At 46.9% G+C, this 16214-nt stretch overlaps 1 protein-coding gene across 1 annotated transcript; it reads left to right on the forward strand.

Moving 5' to 3' along the window:
• Positions 1-853: 853 nt before the first annotated feature.
• Positions 854-12522, forward strand: bmal1a (basic helix-loop-helix ARNT like 1a). Its single transcript, XM_070906666.1, has 19 exons — positions 854-924; positions 2322-2375; positions 2891-3038; positions 3446-3466; positions 3636-3668; positions 4317-4346; positions 4997-5154; positions 5337-5416; positions 5660-5752; positions 6148-6265; positions 6900-7049; positions 8908-9154; positions 10020-10126; positions 10217-10367; positions 10452-10531; positions 10633-10741; positions 11256-11349; positions 12040-12133; positions 12264-12522. Exons 2-19 carry the CDS (start codon positions 2330-2332, stop codon positions 12419-12421), a joined length of 1917 nt encoding a protein of 638 aa, XP_070762767.1. The 5' UTR covers positions 854-924; positions 2322-2329; the 3' UTR covers positions 12422-12522.
• The last annotated feature ends 3692 nt before the right edge of the window (positions 12523-16214 follow it).

Consider the following 16214-nt stretch of genomic DNA (forward strand, 5'->3'; position numbering starts at 1 on the left):
TCTGCTGGAAACATTGAAAAGTTATCCGGAGACATCGTTTTCAACCAACCTGCTGGAGCTAATGTTACCTTAATCAGCTCGCTAGTTGTCATTTTAGCTGACAAAATCAACGATCAGGGGCTATGAATGAGAATCAGAAAGCCCAGGCCTATGGCTGTGTGAGAACGGCAAGCTTGAGAGCCGTGACGTGGCCACGTTATGCCCATCACTGTTTTCAGGACCTGGGGTGCTGTTGGAGCCTGCCATGGGCCTCTAATCTTCTCAGCGATCTTCCAAGAATTAGAAGAAGACTGGGGAAAGAAACATTTAGGCCGAGTCCTCTAAGTTGGCGCCACTTCAGGTTATGAGGTTATTTAAAACCTCTGAAATGATCAGTAAGCTTCGAAGTGTTTACGTTGAAGAGCAGCAACCACGCAAATTCCGGCTTGCGTACAAGTTAAAACGGAATAGAGAAAAATCTGCTTTTAGCTTTCATCGGCGCATTAAAGGCGCTTCAGGAAATGATCCAATTAGCCCAGATTCACTCATGACATTTTTCAGGTCAGCAGTAGTGAACACAAGGAGTGCTCTTGTTTTATGTCGTCCATATTTTGAGTCAAGTTTTACCATGTTACGTACACATGTGGCCCTTTGTATGGATATTTTCAGCTGTATTTCATTTTGCTGACTTTTTTCGATTAGCGACGGATTTGCACTTGATTTAGATGACTGACTTTTCTCTTTTGGTTCTCTCCAGGACTAGACGGGTTGCACCAGCTGCTTAAGGATCAGATCATATTGGGCCACACTGACCACATCAAATCGGATGAAACTAGGTCAGGCTGAATCAAACCAGACTGAGACCAGACCAGAGCGGAGAGCAGGCCCGACTGATCCCGACCACACCAGGCCCGTCCAGGAGACCTGTTCCAGTTTCCTATCCAGGTGACTGAAGCAGCTCTGTTCTCCATGTGCAGGCTGTCCCCGCTCATATTTCAGAGCGCTGACTTTGAACCAAGGGAGGCTGCCCACTGAACTTGTGCATCAGTCTGACTCGTGTGAGAACTGTCATTGAGTTGAATGCATTACCAGAGACAGGTGCTTATTCATCCTGCCAAGTTATAGGGTCATATAGTGATAGCTAGCCTCCCCTGAAAACCAATAATGTCCGCTGGCACCGCTGCATTCTGAGCGACTGACATCCAAAGCTTGATGTCTTTTTAAATAGGTGAATTTGTACGTAAAAATCCATCTCCAAATGACCAAATGTGTGTGGAAATGCACAGCAGTCTTTTTGCTCACAAGTGGACAGAAGGTGGAGAGTGAAATAACATGGTGGCAGCTAGCTGGAATTGCAGAGTTTGCAGGTTTGCACGGTAATGCCCACTAGGGAGAGAGGTATACTTCCATCTCCATTATGCAGCCACATATCGGAGTCTGACAAGCCATGCAAGTTCGTTGCTGTTAATCCTTGCTGGTGTCTTGTATTTACCGACACTGGCAAGCTGGTAGCTTTGCTCCGACTCACCCGCGAGGCAACTAACTCTGAATATTTGTTGAGATTCCATCACTAGGTCAATATATCTGCTGGAGTAGCCAAGTGTTAATGAAAATATGGACGGTTTAAGCAAACGTGTTGTGTCCTGATTAGTTTTACTCAACAACAAACCTGTAATGTATCGCTTTAATACAGTTATAAAGTCGGTTATATGCCTGCATGCACAAGTCATGGACTAAATGTGATGATTTACTCAACTGTCAATTAAAGAGTGACTCCTAAAAAAATGTTTTTTTAAAAATCTTGTTTTCACCGACCTCCGGCGGTTTCTCTTCTTGGCCCAGTGACGTCGTGCACCGTGACATCACTTTTGGGTGCGGTTACAGGTGCGACAGAGCACACGTCTTGGTCGGTGATGAAAGGGGCTCGAAACTTTCTCAGCCAGAGAGGGCAAGTTACTCTCCAAGTAAAGTTACCCAGTGGAGTAGTTCTCATTATCTCTTCAAGAACTTAATCTGCACATACATTGAGTTGAAATGAGGGAACTGGGACGCGAGTGGCACGTCTCTTATGATTTTAGATTTATGTCTTTCATGTAACTGATACGGTGTGACCTAAATCTCCTTGGAAAATAATAACCGTGGCATGCAGTGTTTTCTATACTGAAACAATAGCGGCTTCCTGTTTATTCTGCCTCCACATTTGACCTAGATGGCATAATGTTTGCCGCATGTGTCCAGGCAACGGTTGTGTGTCTGTGTTTTCTTTCAGTGTGTGGATTTATTTGAGGGGGGGGGGCACAGTTTCAGAGTGACTCAAACATGATGTTTTTGTGTGTTCACAGTCGAGTGGATGGAAGGAGATGATTTTAACACAGAGGCTGTGATGAACATCTGTGGTGAGTGTGACCTCATAATATTGTGCCTTTTTCAAACATGGAAACTCCCAGCAAATGTTTCCCCACCCATCTTAATATCTATTATCTTTTTACTTCCTTCTGTATATCGGCACTCTCTATGATTTGTGAATGTTTTTTTTTTTTGTTGTTGTTTTTTTTTTTCCATCTTTGCCCTTAACGTATACTCGCTGTATTACACTTGCCACTCACTTTGCTGCCTTAATACGTGCTGGCTAGCGGGATTGCTCTCCTCGTCTCTGGGGGAAGTGCTTATGAGTCAAAACACATTTGATTGACGCCTTTTGGACCAATCATTTGAGAGACTACCAAGAGATACCTGTTCTCAACTTCTAAACTAAACGTTAGGTGGAATAGCTTTCTTACAATTAAAAGCAACCCTGAAATTAGCCAACACTCGCCCACAGTTATTACAAAACACGTGTTTTGTAATAACATTCAGAACAGTTCGTTAGGCTGAATAATAGAGGGGTTTTTTTTCCCTCTTTGCTCTGCAGATGACCTGATGGCAGACCAAAGGATGGACATCTCGTCTACAATGACTGACTTCATGTCCCCCGGCTCCACCGACCTCATCTCCAGCTCCATCAGCACGCCTGGCATGGACTACACCCGCAAGAGGAAGGGCAGCACCACCGACTACCAGTAAGGACACCAGGGAGGAGAGGAGGGAGGGGAGATGGCAAAGGGAGAAAAGAAGGAAGGAGGGAAAGAAAAAATGAGGATGAAACAAAGAAAGGAAAGTGAAGAAGAAAAAGGCTGGGTGGGCGGAGAGAAAGAAAGGAGGGAAGTAGGGGACCGGGGAAGGAGTGAGGACAGAGAAAGAGAACAACAGAACAAAAAGAGGAATGAAAGGAAACCTCATGACTGATTTGTAGAGAACCAAAGTCTACGTCTGTTGAGTTAATCACTCCTGTCACAGTCAAAACCCTATAAAATACATGTTCTATTAAACACCATCAGTGTTGCTTTTTACACCGTACACATTTTAAGGAATCACATTTCTCACCACCTGACAGAAAACTAATGATTGACTTTGTGTTTCTTTGCAGAATTGATGGCTTCTCATTTGAGTAAGTTCAAACTGTTTACTTGAAGTTTACCCTGAAGAGTTGAATAGGCTGAAAAACAAACCAGCTGAACCCAGCGCCTTAGCCCTCTCTGGAAGCGCTGTGGTTATTTGAATGTTCTCTGATGTTCTTGCCGAAACTGACACCTCTTTCCCCCTCTTTCCCTCCACAGCGACATGGACCCAGACAAAGATAAACTGGGAAGGTAAGAGGCCGTCATTACCGTGGTGATTAAGAGGGCGCTTTAATCTTCAGTGTTGTTGTATTTACTGGAGTTTTATCACATCCCCTGCTGCTGAAATGATCCAGGCTCCCTTTTAAATCCCAACTTAAGGGAGGGTTGGCTCACCCAAACCGTAAGGCGCATATATTTTCTCCCTTACATCTAGTGGTATCTATCAAAGTGGATAGCTTTTCGAATTGATCTGTCCGAGGTCCATCTCTTGAGACGTCTCGACGGCGCAACTGGAAGCATTTTCTGGGTGCAGCGATGGAAATTGCCCCCTCATTGTTGACGCGACCGCATGTGTGAGAAAGAATGTGAAGACGTTTAATCAAAACTGCGTCATATTTGTATTACATCAGTACATCAGATTGTACAGTCAAATATAAACCCCCGGAGCTTTACCCTCGTTGCATAAGCGCTGTTTAAACCAGCAAATGAGGTTGGTTACAGAACCGGCGGAGGTTAGCCCATTCCCTCCCTCCCTCCCTCGCTCTCCCTTCCTCGCTCTTTTAAAATGCCTCCTGTCCCATAAATTTAAAGCTCAAACCGTGATGTTAATTCTGTCTGAAGCGCTCCCCGTTCAGCCAGTTTCCCCCCTCTCTAATATTTCTTTGTTTGTCTTTGCAGTGACCAACAGGGCCGGATTAAGAATGCCAGGTATAAAAACTCTCTCTCTCTCTCTCTCACCCCCCCCCCGCCTGCTAATCTCTTACATGAATTAAATGTCACTCTGTCTGATAGGGGACAGAGAGCGCTTTGTGTACATTGATAATAAGAAACTTTATACATTGAGATGTGTAGATCGAGCATTATGCGGAACTAAGGGACTGTAAGAGCATACCTAAAGGCTAATGACAAGCTCTCTTTCTCTCGCGTGGAAAGATCTTTCCCTTTTTTAAATTTTTTTAGTCTCTGCAGTGAGGGCAGAACAGGCGAGCTGCATAGACCCTCGGATGTGTTCTTTCAGTCCTGACGGATGGACGCAACACCAAAAATGGCGTTTCATCTTTCTTTAGAGAGCGGCGTTTTGTTTGCGTTGAGCTTAGCTGACTTAGATGTAACCTGTGAGGTGATGGGTAATCCGCAGAGCGAGAACGCGGCCCGTTGAAGGATAACTTCTCGCCTTCCTGCTGCGTTTAATTTTAGGAGTCTTGTTTGTACAACAGGTGAAATGCAAATCAGACATTTTTGTGTATGTTTTTTTGGGGTTTTTTTTTTACTTTGGATTTATACCTGCAAGATGGGTCAGGGGGTCAGTCAATGTAAGATCACCGCCTCACTAACGTCCTGCGCGTCTTCCTCCGCAGAGAGGCTCACAGCCAGATCGAGAAGCGCCGCAGGGACAAGATGAACAGCTTCATCGACGAGCTGGCGTCGCTGGTGCCCACCTGCAACGCCATGTCCCGCAAGCTGGACAAGCTGACGGTGCTGCGCATGGCTGTCCAGCACATGAAGACACTCAGAGGTCAGGATCAACTGGTGAAACAGAAGGCAGGATATTGGGGGAGGGCTCTACTTTCATAGTTTCATTAAAGTAGGTGCGGTGGGGAAGAACCAGCTGCTTTCATTCATGGGAGGACTACAAGCTGTGTGAACTGTTATATGCGCATGTGCAGGTGTGAGTAGTGTGTGTGTTGTTGTGTGCAGGTGCAGCCAACCCGTACACAGAGGCCAACTACAAGCCCTCCTTCCTCTCAGATGACGAACTGAAGCACTTGATACTAAGGGTGAGTGCTGTGCTGATGATCAGGCATCCAACGCTTAGTGATACACACCGTCAGGGGTACATTGTTCAGTAATCCAGGTAGACAGTGTAGCACAATACTTCTAATATTCACCGGGCAGTATTTAATAAACTCAATGTACTTACTAATCCCCAGTCTTGTGTTGTAATTTTGATACAAAACATCAAGCTATATATTATACAGCTAAATCATACTGTGTGTCCTAATTTTGGATATATATTGCAGGCTGCGGATGGTTTCCTGTTTGTGGTGGGGTGCGACCGTGGAAAGATCCTCTTTGTTTCTGAATCCGTCTACAAGATTCTCAACTACAGCCAGGTAAGCCGGCTCAGCCATGAAGGACTTGAAACTTTTTCCGTCCTTTTTTTTGTTTTGTGTTTTTTGTCAGTCACTCGGTGAGCAGTGACCTTGATCAGGATGAATAGGATTCTCACAAGTCAGCAGGATTTCGTCACCGTGAATAATCTCCTTCAAGCCGCACATCATCCCAACCTGTCTTACTTGAGTTAGAAATTCTGTCTGTAAAGATGCGAGTTGCCTTGCAGTTTCCCAGAAAGGCCACCACCCCAAATATGTAAAGTAGCATCAAGCACGGCGCTGACCTCGCTTGAAGGTGTTTGTGGGAGTTTTTCCCCTCACTTTGTTCCCTCTATTCTCTCTTTGTCCCTCACTTTGCCCCCCCCCCCTTCCCATGTCCCCCCCGCCGCCTCCAGAACGACCTGATAGGCCAGAGCCTGTTCGACTACCTTCACCCCAAGGACATCGCCAAGGTCAAAGAGCAGCTGTCCTCCTCCGACACGGCCCCGCGAGAGAGGCTCATTGACGCTAAAAGTAAGTGCGCCAGTTCATGCTGACCCCCCCCCCCTCGAGCTCGCGTCTTAATCCACTGTGTCCTCGCGACAGCAGCGCAAACTGAGCCGTCGGCAATCTCAAGGCTGCCCCGTGACGTCAGTGAAAATGTTCCTAGTGAATTTCAGCACCTGGTTGTGTTGTCTAGTCATCGTAAACCCTTTGCTGCAGCTTTATATCTCTGTGCTGTAATTTAAAGCAATGTTAGCGCTCAGCATGTTGTATCACCTTTGTCAGGTGCAAGAGATTATCATACAGCGCGATTTGATGCTCCTCTGAGACGTGTGAGCTTTAATTGGGTGATTGGGCGAATTTAATTTTACAAAGAAAAGATGGAAGTCTGACAGAAATGTAACTGAAAAGCAAGTGGAAGAAATTATGACAAGGTCCAATACATTTTCTCAGTGGAAAAACGTTTTCTAAGACTGCAAACACACCTGGAGCATCATTCAAGACTTTAAAGTAGAGGCGCTGAAAGTAGAAAGAACAATTGAATTTGTCTACAGGAGTGTAGATGTGCCTCCCCCATGTTATTTTTGTGTCTTTGAGAATGATGGGGGAAAAAAGGGAAACAGTTTTGAAGCCTGTTACTATGTTAAGTGTTTTGTATTTGCAGCGGGTCTTCCAGTGAAGACTGACATCACCCCCGGTCCGTCCAGACTCTGCTCTGGAGCCAGACGGTCGTTTTTCTGCAGGATGAAATGCAACAGGCCCTCTGTCAAAGTAGAGGACAAAGACTTTCCCTCCACCTGCTCGAAGAAAAAAGGTACAGTGCTGTTCTCTCAAAGCGTGACAAGCGACAGTCGCCCACAGTCCTCGTTCTGCCCTAAAATGAGGCAAGGCTGCCTCTCCCAGCAGCCCCCAAAGCATCTCCCCTTCAGTCTTTGAGTGCCAATCAAGGGCCTTCAGCCTTTTCAGTCAGCTTCTTATGAAAGCAAAAGTCCTGATTTCCTGGTGTTCCTCTTTTTCTATTTTTAGAGGCACATCCTTATTAGAACCAGGAATCACACCTCAGTTGGCATGACAGCGCCTCCGTTACACAACCGAGGAAGTTGGCCTCTTTCAGTGCATGTATTCAGTCATTTATTTACTGAACCTTTATTTAACCAAACGGGCCTATCAAAAACGCACCAGGGTTTGTTGTAACCGAGCCAAACAAGTCGGCGTGAACGCACACAATGGGTTTTGTTTTGTTTTTTTGCAGCAGTGATGGATGATGCAGAAACACTAATAGTGCAGTGTCCTCTGTTGCAGTAGCATGGCGTCACAGTGTTTTGAACTATTTCCGTTATTTTAAAAGCCCTCAGACATCTTTTTTTCGAAGTTCGACTACGTCCCGCATGATTCAGGCCACCGTGGATTCACCGCCCGTCCGCTTTTTCCGGCGGCCCATTCTGGAGCACTTCCGCTCGGCGCCCCCAGCCGAGTGCGTCATCTCTGCTGCAGTGGCCTGAGAGCAGATGAAACATATGGCTGGCTGCTCGTCGCCCTGCTTACTTTTACACTCCAGTTCACCCCATCAGCGACTAAGTGTCTTTATAGTCAGAGGAACACTTTCGCAGGCCATTCGAGCACAGTCACGCACGCAACCCAGATCGGCTGTGTCGCCGTTCTCGTTGAATTTTTTAGCGTTCGGCTGAATATTTCATACAGACGAACTTTATTCTCCCTCTGATGTCTTGCTTTGTGTTTCACAGAGGGTGGGGGAATGGAGTTAAGTCCTGTTATAAAGTGGCTCAAGTCCTCTGAGTATCTTTTTTTTTTTTTTTTTTTCTTTTAATTTTTAGCAAAGAATCTGAATCATTTATTCAGATTTTTTTTTTTTTTATTGGACTTTTAGAACATAAATCAACAAACGGTCCACTCTCACAGATTCACCTCTCACCAAGGGGGAAGACCTTTTGCCAATTCAGTACTGGTTCAGTTAAGTACTCTGTAAACCGTAGTGGCCTGTGCCTACATACATATGGGTGAAGAATGTAACAAGCTAACGGCTTACTGCCAAGACTTTCCTCATATTTATGATGAGGTCAGGCGTGGTACTGCGTGCAAGGTCCCTCACGCAGTGCATATTAGCCTGGATCATTAAGTGTCCTTGGACTGCGAAGACAGTCCTTCAATGGCACGTCGGAGTTCAGCCGTGCCTGAGCGTTTTCTTATTGACCACCTATTACGGATGATTATGTTGATGATGGAAGGGAAAATCCACGACGCACTGCGAAGGTTATTGACTTTGTGAAGGCAAATGTCTGTTTGTTTGGGGGGTTTTTTAACGGAAACTAAACCTGGTTGTGAAGTGACACGGGAGTCGTCATCTTTCTTCATCAGTTGGGAACAGTTGTGTCACGTGTGTGTGTTTTTATAGATGTCAAAATGCATTAAACAAAAGTGAAAGGGCCAGTATTTCATTTTTATTTCTTTTCTTTTGTTTTGTAACAGTTTCAAATGTGATCAGCCAATCGGAGCTGGTTTTGTAAACATGTGTAAACCCCCTGTCAGATTCAGTTCGCCGAACCATAAGAATCTCTCATCATCCCCACAGCATGGGGGACGGCATCCCGCTAAGACTGTTCCAGTCCATGTCCAATTATAACCACCCCCCCCGCCTCTCACTCTCATTACAGCCGACCGCAAGAGCTTCTGCACCATCCACAGCACGGGCTACTTGAAGAGCTGGCCGCCCACCAAGATGGGTCTGGACGAGGACAACGAGCCCGACAACGAGGGCTGCAACCTGAGCTGCCTGGTGGCCATCGGCCGCCTGCACCCCCACATCGTCCCCCAACCCAGCCTGGCAGACATCAGGGTGAAGCCCACGGAGTACGTCTCCCGGCACGCCATCGACGGCAAATTTGTCTTCGTTGATCAGAGGTGAGAAGCGAAAAAAGTACACAAGTATATTTTTTCAAATATCAATAATAATAATAAAGCGCCAGCGGACACATTCAGGCAAAAGTCAGTCGATCCATAACAGCAGTACTCTTAATATCTGCCTTGTGATATTTGCACTTGCACAAAAAACCTTTAGAAGTATGTTTGTTTCTCCTTCTGACCGGAAATGTGGGCTTTTCTTTTGCGCCATGAGTCACAAAAAAAAAAAAAACATATTCCAAGTGCACTGTGTACACGCCCAAAGTATGCTCCTAAAACCAGAATAACATCGGCATGTGCCCACATGTCTTAATTGGAAAACGCCACAGTCGGAATATCCGACAGGAACATGTTTCCGTGGGCCGCACCAAATTCGGAATATTATCACAAGCCTGGATTACATTTCCACACCGATTTTTAATATCCGGAGTAGGACCTTTGTTAGATAGATAGATGACATTAGTTTGTATCTTCTGGCAGTTAATTCATGCAGAAAGTGATTCGATTTAAATCCATTTTACCGCTCCTGGTGCGGTAGGGGCACATTTATATATATATCACACTTTATTTAGCCATTTTTGTTGTCGCACCGCTCCAAATGTATCGCTTGTTGTTCGTATCAAGAATTATGCTTTTAAGAGCTCTATTGTCTTTTCATCTGCTGTTGCAATTACAGTTGAATTAAACATCATGTTCTTGAAAATAAGTTGGCGGGGACTTGTTGAGGATGGGCACATTTTAAATTCCCCACGCAGGAAAGCGACGTTACGTGACGGAGTGCTGTGACGCATGGTGAAGTTTTTAGGAAGTTGACAGTAACTTCCCCTGTCTGTCTGTCTGTCTGTCTGTCTGTCCGTCCCTCCAGAGCCACAGCCATCCTAGCCTACCTGCCCCAGGAGCTGCTGGGAACCTCCTTCTATGAGTATTTCCACCAGGACGACATCGGCCACCTGGCGGAGTGCCACAGACAAGGTACCTGCCGAGGGACCGACGTTAGGTTGATGAGTGACTGAATGGGTCGTGTGTTGGGTATGTCTGATGTGCTGATGGCTCTGTCCGCAGTGCTGCAGATGAGGGAGAAGATCAACACCAACTGTTACAAGTTCAAGATCAAAGACGGCTCCTTCATCACGCTGCGGAGCCGATGGTTCAGCTTCATGAACCCCTGGACCAAGGAGGTGGAGTACATCGTCTCCACCAACACCGTCGTGTCGTAAGTAACCGGGGACACTCTAATACCGGTGACGCTTAGCGGTGGAACGGCATAACATTTCCACACGTGTGCTCATCTCTCCAGGTGTCCGATGATGGAAGGGTCCGACTACCCTCAATCTGCTGCCTCACCACAGAGCATGGACAGCGTCCTCACCTCCGAGGGTAAAATACTGCTCTCAACAAAAAGATTTATCCAAAAACAAACCCGCAACCATTGTCATTCACCCACCCCCCCCCCCCTCGTGATTGCTGTTCATTTGTAGGCGGAGGACGGCGGGCGCTGCAGACGGTGCCCGGCATCCCCGGTGGCACGAGAGCGGGAGCCGGCAAGATTGGACGCATGATTGCAGAGGAGGTGATGGAGATCCAGAGGTGAGATCAGCCCCCCACCCCCTCCCTGTGGCCTAGTTTTTAATGTAGATGATGGTGATACAGGCACGACTTATCAGATAATCAGAAGCAAGCTGTACTCGCATGACATAAAATGTGCGGGACGTGACCTTTTTTTTAACGGAACATTTTATGAAGACGTACCAGACGTTCTTCCCGGTGTGAAACAGGACAGGGTGTTCACACTCCTCCGGGCCGGTGCTGACTCAGACTGCTGCGGTGCCGTAATTAAACCAGTTGTCTCCCCTGATAGATGTGGTATCTACTCATTGTCATGGCAACGCTGACAAATTCCAGTACAAGTGTTAAAAATAGGTTGCAGGTGGGCCACATGATATTTGAACCGCTTATCCAGGAAAAACTGCGACTCAGTGCGGTTCTTTTTGAGGATGAGGATGATGAAGATAATGAGGAGGATGATGATGATGATGAGGAGGAGGAGGAAGTGTGAAGTGTGTTTGGGAATCATTGCAACCATCTGCGTCTCCTCTACCAGGATTCGAGGCTCCTCCCCCTCCAGCTGTGGCTCCAGCCCGCTGAACATCACCAGCACCCCGCCACCCGACACCTGCTCTCCAGGGGGCAAGAAGGTAACACACACACACACACACACACACACACACACACACACACACACACACACACACACACACACACACACACACACACACACACACTGTTTCCTTCATAAGGCTGGGGTTCGACAGCATTTTATCCAATCTGACTACAGTATCAGATCCACTTCCTCCTCTCCGATCCCTCACCGATGGCAGAAACGCTGCGGCTTTGAGCGGCAGCCTAATCGGTGTTGACTGACAGAAGAAGGTACAAAATGCTGATTTAAATACGTAGCCGACACATTGGAATAACAGGTGTGTGTAATGCACACCATTCATCTTGCCCCAAAATGCTGGAGCTCCCGACCAGAAATAGCTGTCGGAAACCGCAACCCTGGCTCCGTCCAAGGGTAGCAAAGTCTGCCTGCCAGCACCGCTAAAAGCTCCCCAATTAAAGGAACAAGACATGACGCGTTAATCCGTATAAAAGCCGCCGTGTAAAGACGGCGGGCCCCGTTTCTGCCGGGGGTTATGTGCCGGACTATTTCCTGGAGCGGTGACTGAACTGAATGCGTCTACGTGTGAGGCCGACATGTCCTTCCCATGTGCCTCAGCGTCCGTTCTTTGAGAACAAACGCAAAGATATTTGAGGACAGAATGGAGACACTGATCCGTGTTCACGGTAAGCTGATGCTGATGATGTATGTGTGTCACTGTCTATAGATTCAGAATGGAGGGACACCCGACCTGCCGAGCACAGGGATCATTCCGGGACCTGATTCTGTGGGCTATCCCTACTCCAACCAGTCCATCATGAGTGAGTCGGATGTACACACACACTAAACACACACTAAACACACTTTCTTACCTCAATTTTTACTGAGTTTATTTGTGCGGCGTCTCCTTTTCCGAACATCACTCTCTCAACGTCTCGTCCTTTCATCCAGGTGACAACTCGCACCTGAGCATAGACATCATGGACGACCCCGGTTCCAGCAGCCCCAGCAACGACGAGGCGGCCATGGCGGTCATCATGTCCCTGCTGGAGGCGGACGCCGGCCTGGGCGGCCCCGTCGACTTCAGCGACCTGCCCTGGCCTTTGTGAGGAAGCGGGAAGGGGAAGAAGCAGAGGAGCCACTGACGGAGGGAGTTCAGTCGGAGTGAATTCTGGCTGCCATGTTTCCTGCCCTGTAAAAAGGCTGTAGATACTGACGATTTTTTTTTTTTTTCCTAAAAGTGCTACACACAAGAGGAGACGAGGCTCTCGCTGCGGTTCGGATTATACTCCTACTTTTTGATTCATCATTCCTGCTCGGTGGACAAGTGACCCTGAATGATGGTGTTGAGATGATCCTTTTTGGCAGTGTCAGTTGCCTGCAGACGAGGCGAGAGACCATTACTCTAACAATAGTCCAGTGAATGGAATTTGATGTTACAGGACTGCGGTGCTAATGCGTCTGCTGAGGAACTGAACTCTGTCCAGCAGTGGCTCTGGGCCCAGCCGTCGCCAGGTCAAGGGCCAAACCCCAGAACCAACACAGGACTCCTGAGACTCTGTACGTTCAAGCCTCCTCGTAGGAAGTGGATGCTGAAGATGGGAAGTGAACATGCAACAGTTAGCCTCCGAAGGTTTGCCCGGAGGTTTCTCAGAGGCCGCAAAAATCCACATTCATTTAGGTGATGACAAAACCTGAATGTTCTTTTTCTTTCTCCAAGCTACTCTGCAGCTCGTCCTCACTAAATTATATTTTCCCAGGAGAGTAGAGCAGATTCTGTATTTTCTTTTTTTTTTTTTTCCCATTCATTTTAAACACAAACTGATCTGCCTAAAACTACCTGCAGCACTTCTGTAAGAAGTGTAAGCTGTCCAGAAACGATACTCTCATACATGCTTGACAAGTCCAAAATGGTCGACCCTGTCGGAGGTGAACCTGTGCAACTACTAACCTGATAACAGAGAGAACATCAGCACTGGCAGGAGCGCGGTGCGCCGTCAGTCAACACTGTCGAAAGTCCCTATCGGACTGATCCGGCTCAAATTTTGATCAAACGTAGCGTCCTGCCCGAATGTTTCTCCCGCTCAAACAAATGCGTTCATAGTTTAACAACCATTGCTTTCATAATGGTTGTGTTTGTGGCTCTCTGGGCCCGTGTGTGTCACGTGACCTGCAGTGCCGACTGCGGCCACTGCGCCACAATCACCTCATGGCCGTGGCGCTGTGTCGCAGTCCCATACTACATACTAATTCTAAGAAAGTTTTCAGTGTGTTTATATTTTAAAAGCCAAACTAATTGTGGAGGGTAAAACAGATCCAGGAACGCTTTTAATCCGACGGCTAAATTATCGTATAATTTCCTGCTAGCATAAAACAAAAGCAGTATGCTATAGAAATGTACACTGTATGTAGTATGGAGCTGGGACTCAGCCCTGGGATAGACACGCAACCCAGTGCATGCTGGGAAAGGCTGCAGTCCCCAGCAACCCTCTGATGGAGGATAAGAGGGTGTAGATATGGATGGACTGCACAGTTCAGTGCTGATAGCAAGTCTGCTCAGAGCCACGTAGCCAATACAACGGGCCCCCTACACAACATGATGAAACTGAGTATCATTTAGACCCAGTTCGGTTCCAAGAAAGCGCCTGGACCCGTGAAGACCTCCTACTGCTTTGTTCTCCAGTGCGTGTTCTCCGGCACATTTTAAGGAATCCGGAGAAAAGGAGGTTCATTGAACCTGGTGGGAGCAGCAGCGGCTGTCGCGGCGCGCCGCTGCAGACGTTTCAAGTCTCAAAGGAAGAGCCACTGGACTGCGAACCGAGGCGATCCTCGTGCTCCTCCACGAGGAGGCGTCACTTCACTGCCATTTTAGGGAAGCCTGCTCCTCACGCGCAGCTTCCGGACGGCGATCACGATGCAGGCAAGGGGGGGGGGGTCACAGGGTCACAGGGTCTCCGCCTGTTCACCTCCCCTCGACGCCGATACCCAAATGAAGCACTTAAGATGCGGTCAGACGGTCGGTCAATAAACTCTAGCTCCTCAGCAGGAGGCCTGACTCTGGATCAGCGTTCTGATTCAGCGCAGGACCTGGGAACGTATTTCTTTTGCCTCTGTGATCTGAATATTTAAAAGCTGACCTAACATGTCCCGAACAGCCCCCTTCTAACTCATTTTGCTGGAGTTGGAAGAAGTTAAAGGAAAAAAAATACCTCTGAGTTAAATTCTGCTGCAGATTTACAGTATGTGGATTTTGTTTTAAAAAAAATTTAAAAATTAAAAAAAAAAAGAATCCCACACTTACTCTTGAATTTGGCCTGTTTAGCACTAAATGATACACACACGTAACTGTCAATGCAAACTACCTTGTTCGCAGAGAGGGCTATAACGTAGACGGGGGGGGGGGGGGGGGGGGGGGGCAGATAAATGAGATGGAGGCTGGGCGAACATTTTTTTTTTTTTTCTTTTCATGTGGGCAGAAGTTTTTTTTCATCCCGGGCTTGACGTCAGCCGCTCGGTGGTGGCTGAACATTTGGCAGCCCTCTTTTAAAAAAAAAAACAAGACAACAAAAAATGAGAGCGTATCCAGTCTGGGATGCAAAATGGTGCAAGTGGAAGAGCCGCAGCAGCTCCTGTCTCAACCCATCTGTGTGAAACCCTCGGTGGGTTGAAACAGGACTGTTAATTAAATTAAAATACCTGCTGCCCCCACCCCCCACCCCCTCCTGTCCTCCTCCAATCAGGCAGCAGCTGGCAAGGTCCCCCCCCCCCTGTATCTGTTCTAGTGGTTTTCTGTTTCAATGGTTTTACGCTACACACTACAATAAAGTGTTCCCCTTGTTGATATACCCCTCCCCACCTGACAATAATGTATCAAATCTTTAAATATTATCATGTTAAGAGTATACTTTATGCAAATATATATGAGTATGATGAGTGTATTGTATGTATCAGCAGTGAAATATTTTTAAAATAAAATTATTTGTTTCTGTCAAAAACACTGTGCTACTCTCATGTTCCCCATGACTCCCGCTCCCGTTCTCTCAGCCAATCAGTGCCGGTATATGTTTATATGCTGGTTGCCATCCAGCAGCACAGAGAAGAAAGGCTGAGGCCTCTTTTATCAACCGAGCAGCTGACTGGAGGTCAGTAAGTAACACGCTCTCCTCTTGAAGTATGTGTTCACATCCCTGACACTCACAGAAGGGGAGCTATTGGAAGGTAAACAACATTTTTAAGTCTTTTTGTTGTTTGTTTTTGGTAACAGAGCTCCTTAATATTCCCAAAACCCTTTAAGTTTGTTCGAGGCTTGAGTTTTTTTTTTAAAAGTAATTTAGAGCGGGAGCACACGCTTTGAGCTTGTGCATTAAATAATCAGTTACTGTGGAAGCAGCTCGTGCATATTTCATCTCCGATCTCCATTCCTGAGTCGGGTCATCTCCAGCTATTAAACACTTCTTTCATCCGCTGCCAAACCTTCAGAAAACCTCCCACGCTAGTTTTAAAAGTTTTATGCCTTCTTCATACTTTTTGTTGTGGTTGAAGGCCAGAGCGCTGCTGCTCTGTGTGTCCCTGCAGTAAAGTTCCGACGGAGGAATGTCATGTGTCACCGCACCAGCCGGGGATGCAGAATCACTCCACTGGCCTCAGATCAGCCTCATCGCTGTGTGCGCCGGCCTTCATCATCCATCGAGACGCCTCAAAAGCACCGGTACCAAGACTGACAGCAAACTGATGTCTGATACATGGCGGTAATAAATAACAGTATTGATGATATTGTTCATTTGGCTGTTGGTTAACAGCCAAAAAAATAGCGTGTTCACAGCCCCAACTTCTGTTACCTTATTTATTTATTAATTTTTTAAATCACTCAAAATAAGGAAGTGAAGTCATTTAAGACGAGAG

Source organism: Enoplosus armatus, chromosome 6, assembly GCF_043641665.1.
Source record: "Enoplosus armatus isolate fEnoArm2 chromosome 6, fEnoArm2.hap1, whole genome shotgun sequence".
Classification (NCBI taxonomy): domain Eukaryota; kingdom Metazoa; phylum Chordata; class Actinopteri; order Centrarchiformes; family Enoplosidae; genus Enoplosus; species Enoplosus armatus.

What these genes read in the sequence shown, in the direction of transcription:
- bmal1a (XM_070906666.1), top strand. Translation starts at nt 2,330, where the DNA reads ATGGAAGGAGATGATTTTAACACAGAGGCTGTGATGAACATCTGTG. An exon ending in ATTGATGGCTTCTCATTTGA is followed by an intron (nt 3,467 to 3,635) that starts GTAAGTTCAAAC and finishes TTCCCTCCACAG; the next exon opens with CGACATGGACCCAGACAAAG. An exon ending in CAGCGTCCTCACCTCCGAGG is followed by an intron (nt 10,532 to 10,632) that starts GTAAAATACTGC and finishes GTTCATTTGTAG; the next exon opens with GCGGAGGACGGCGGGCGCTG.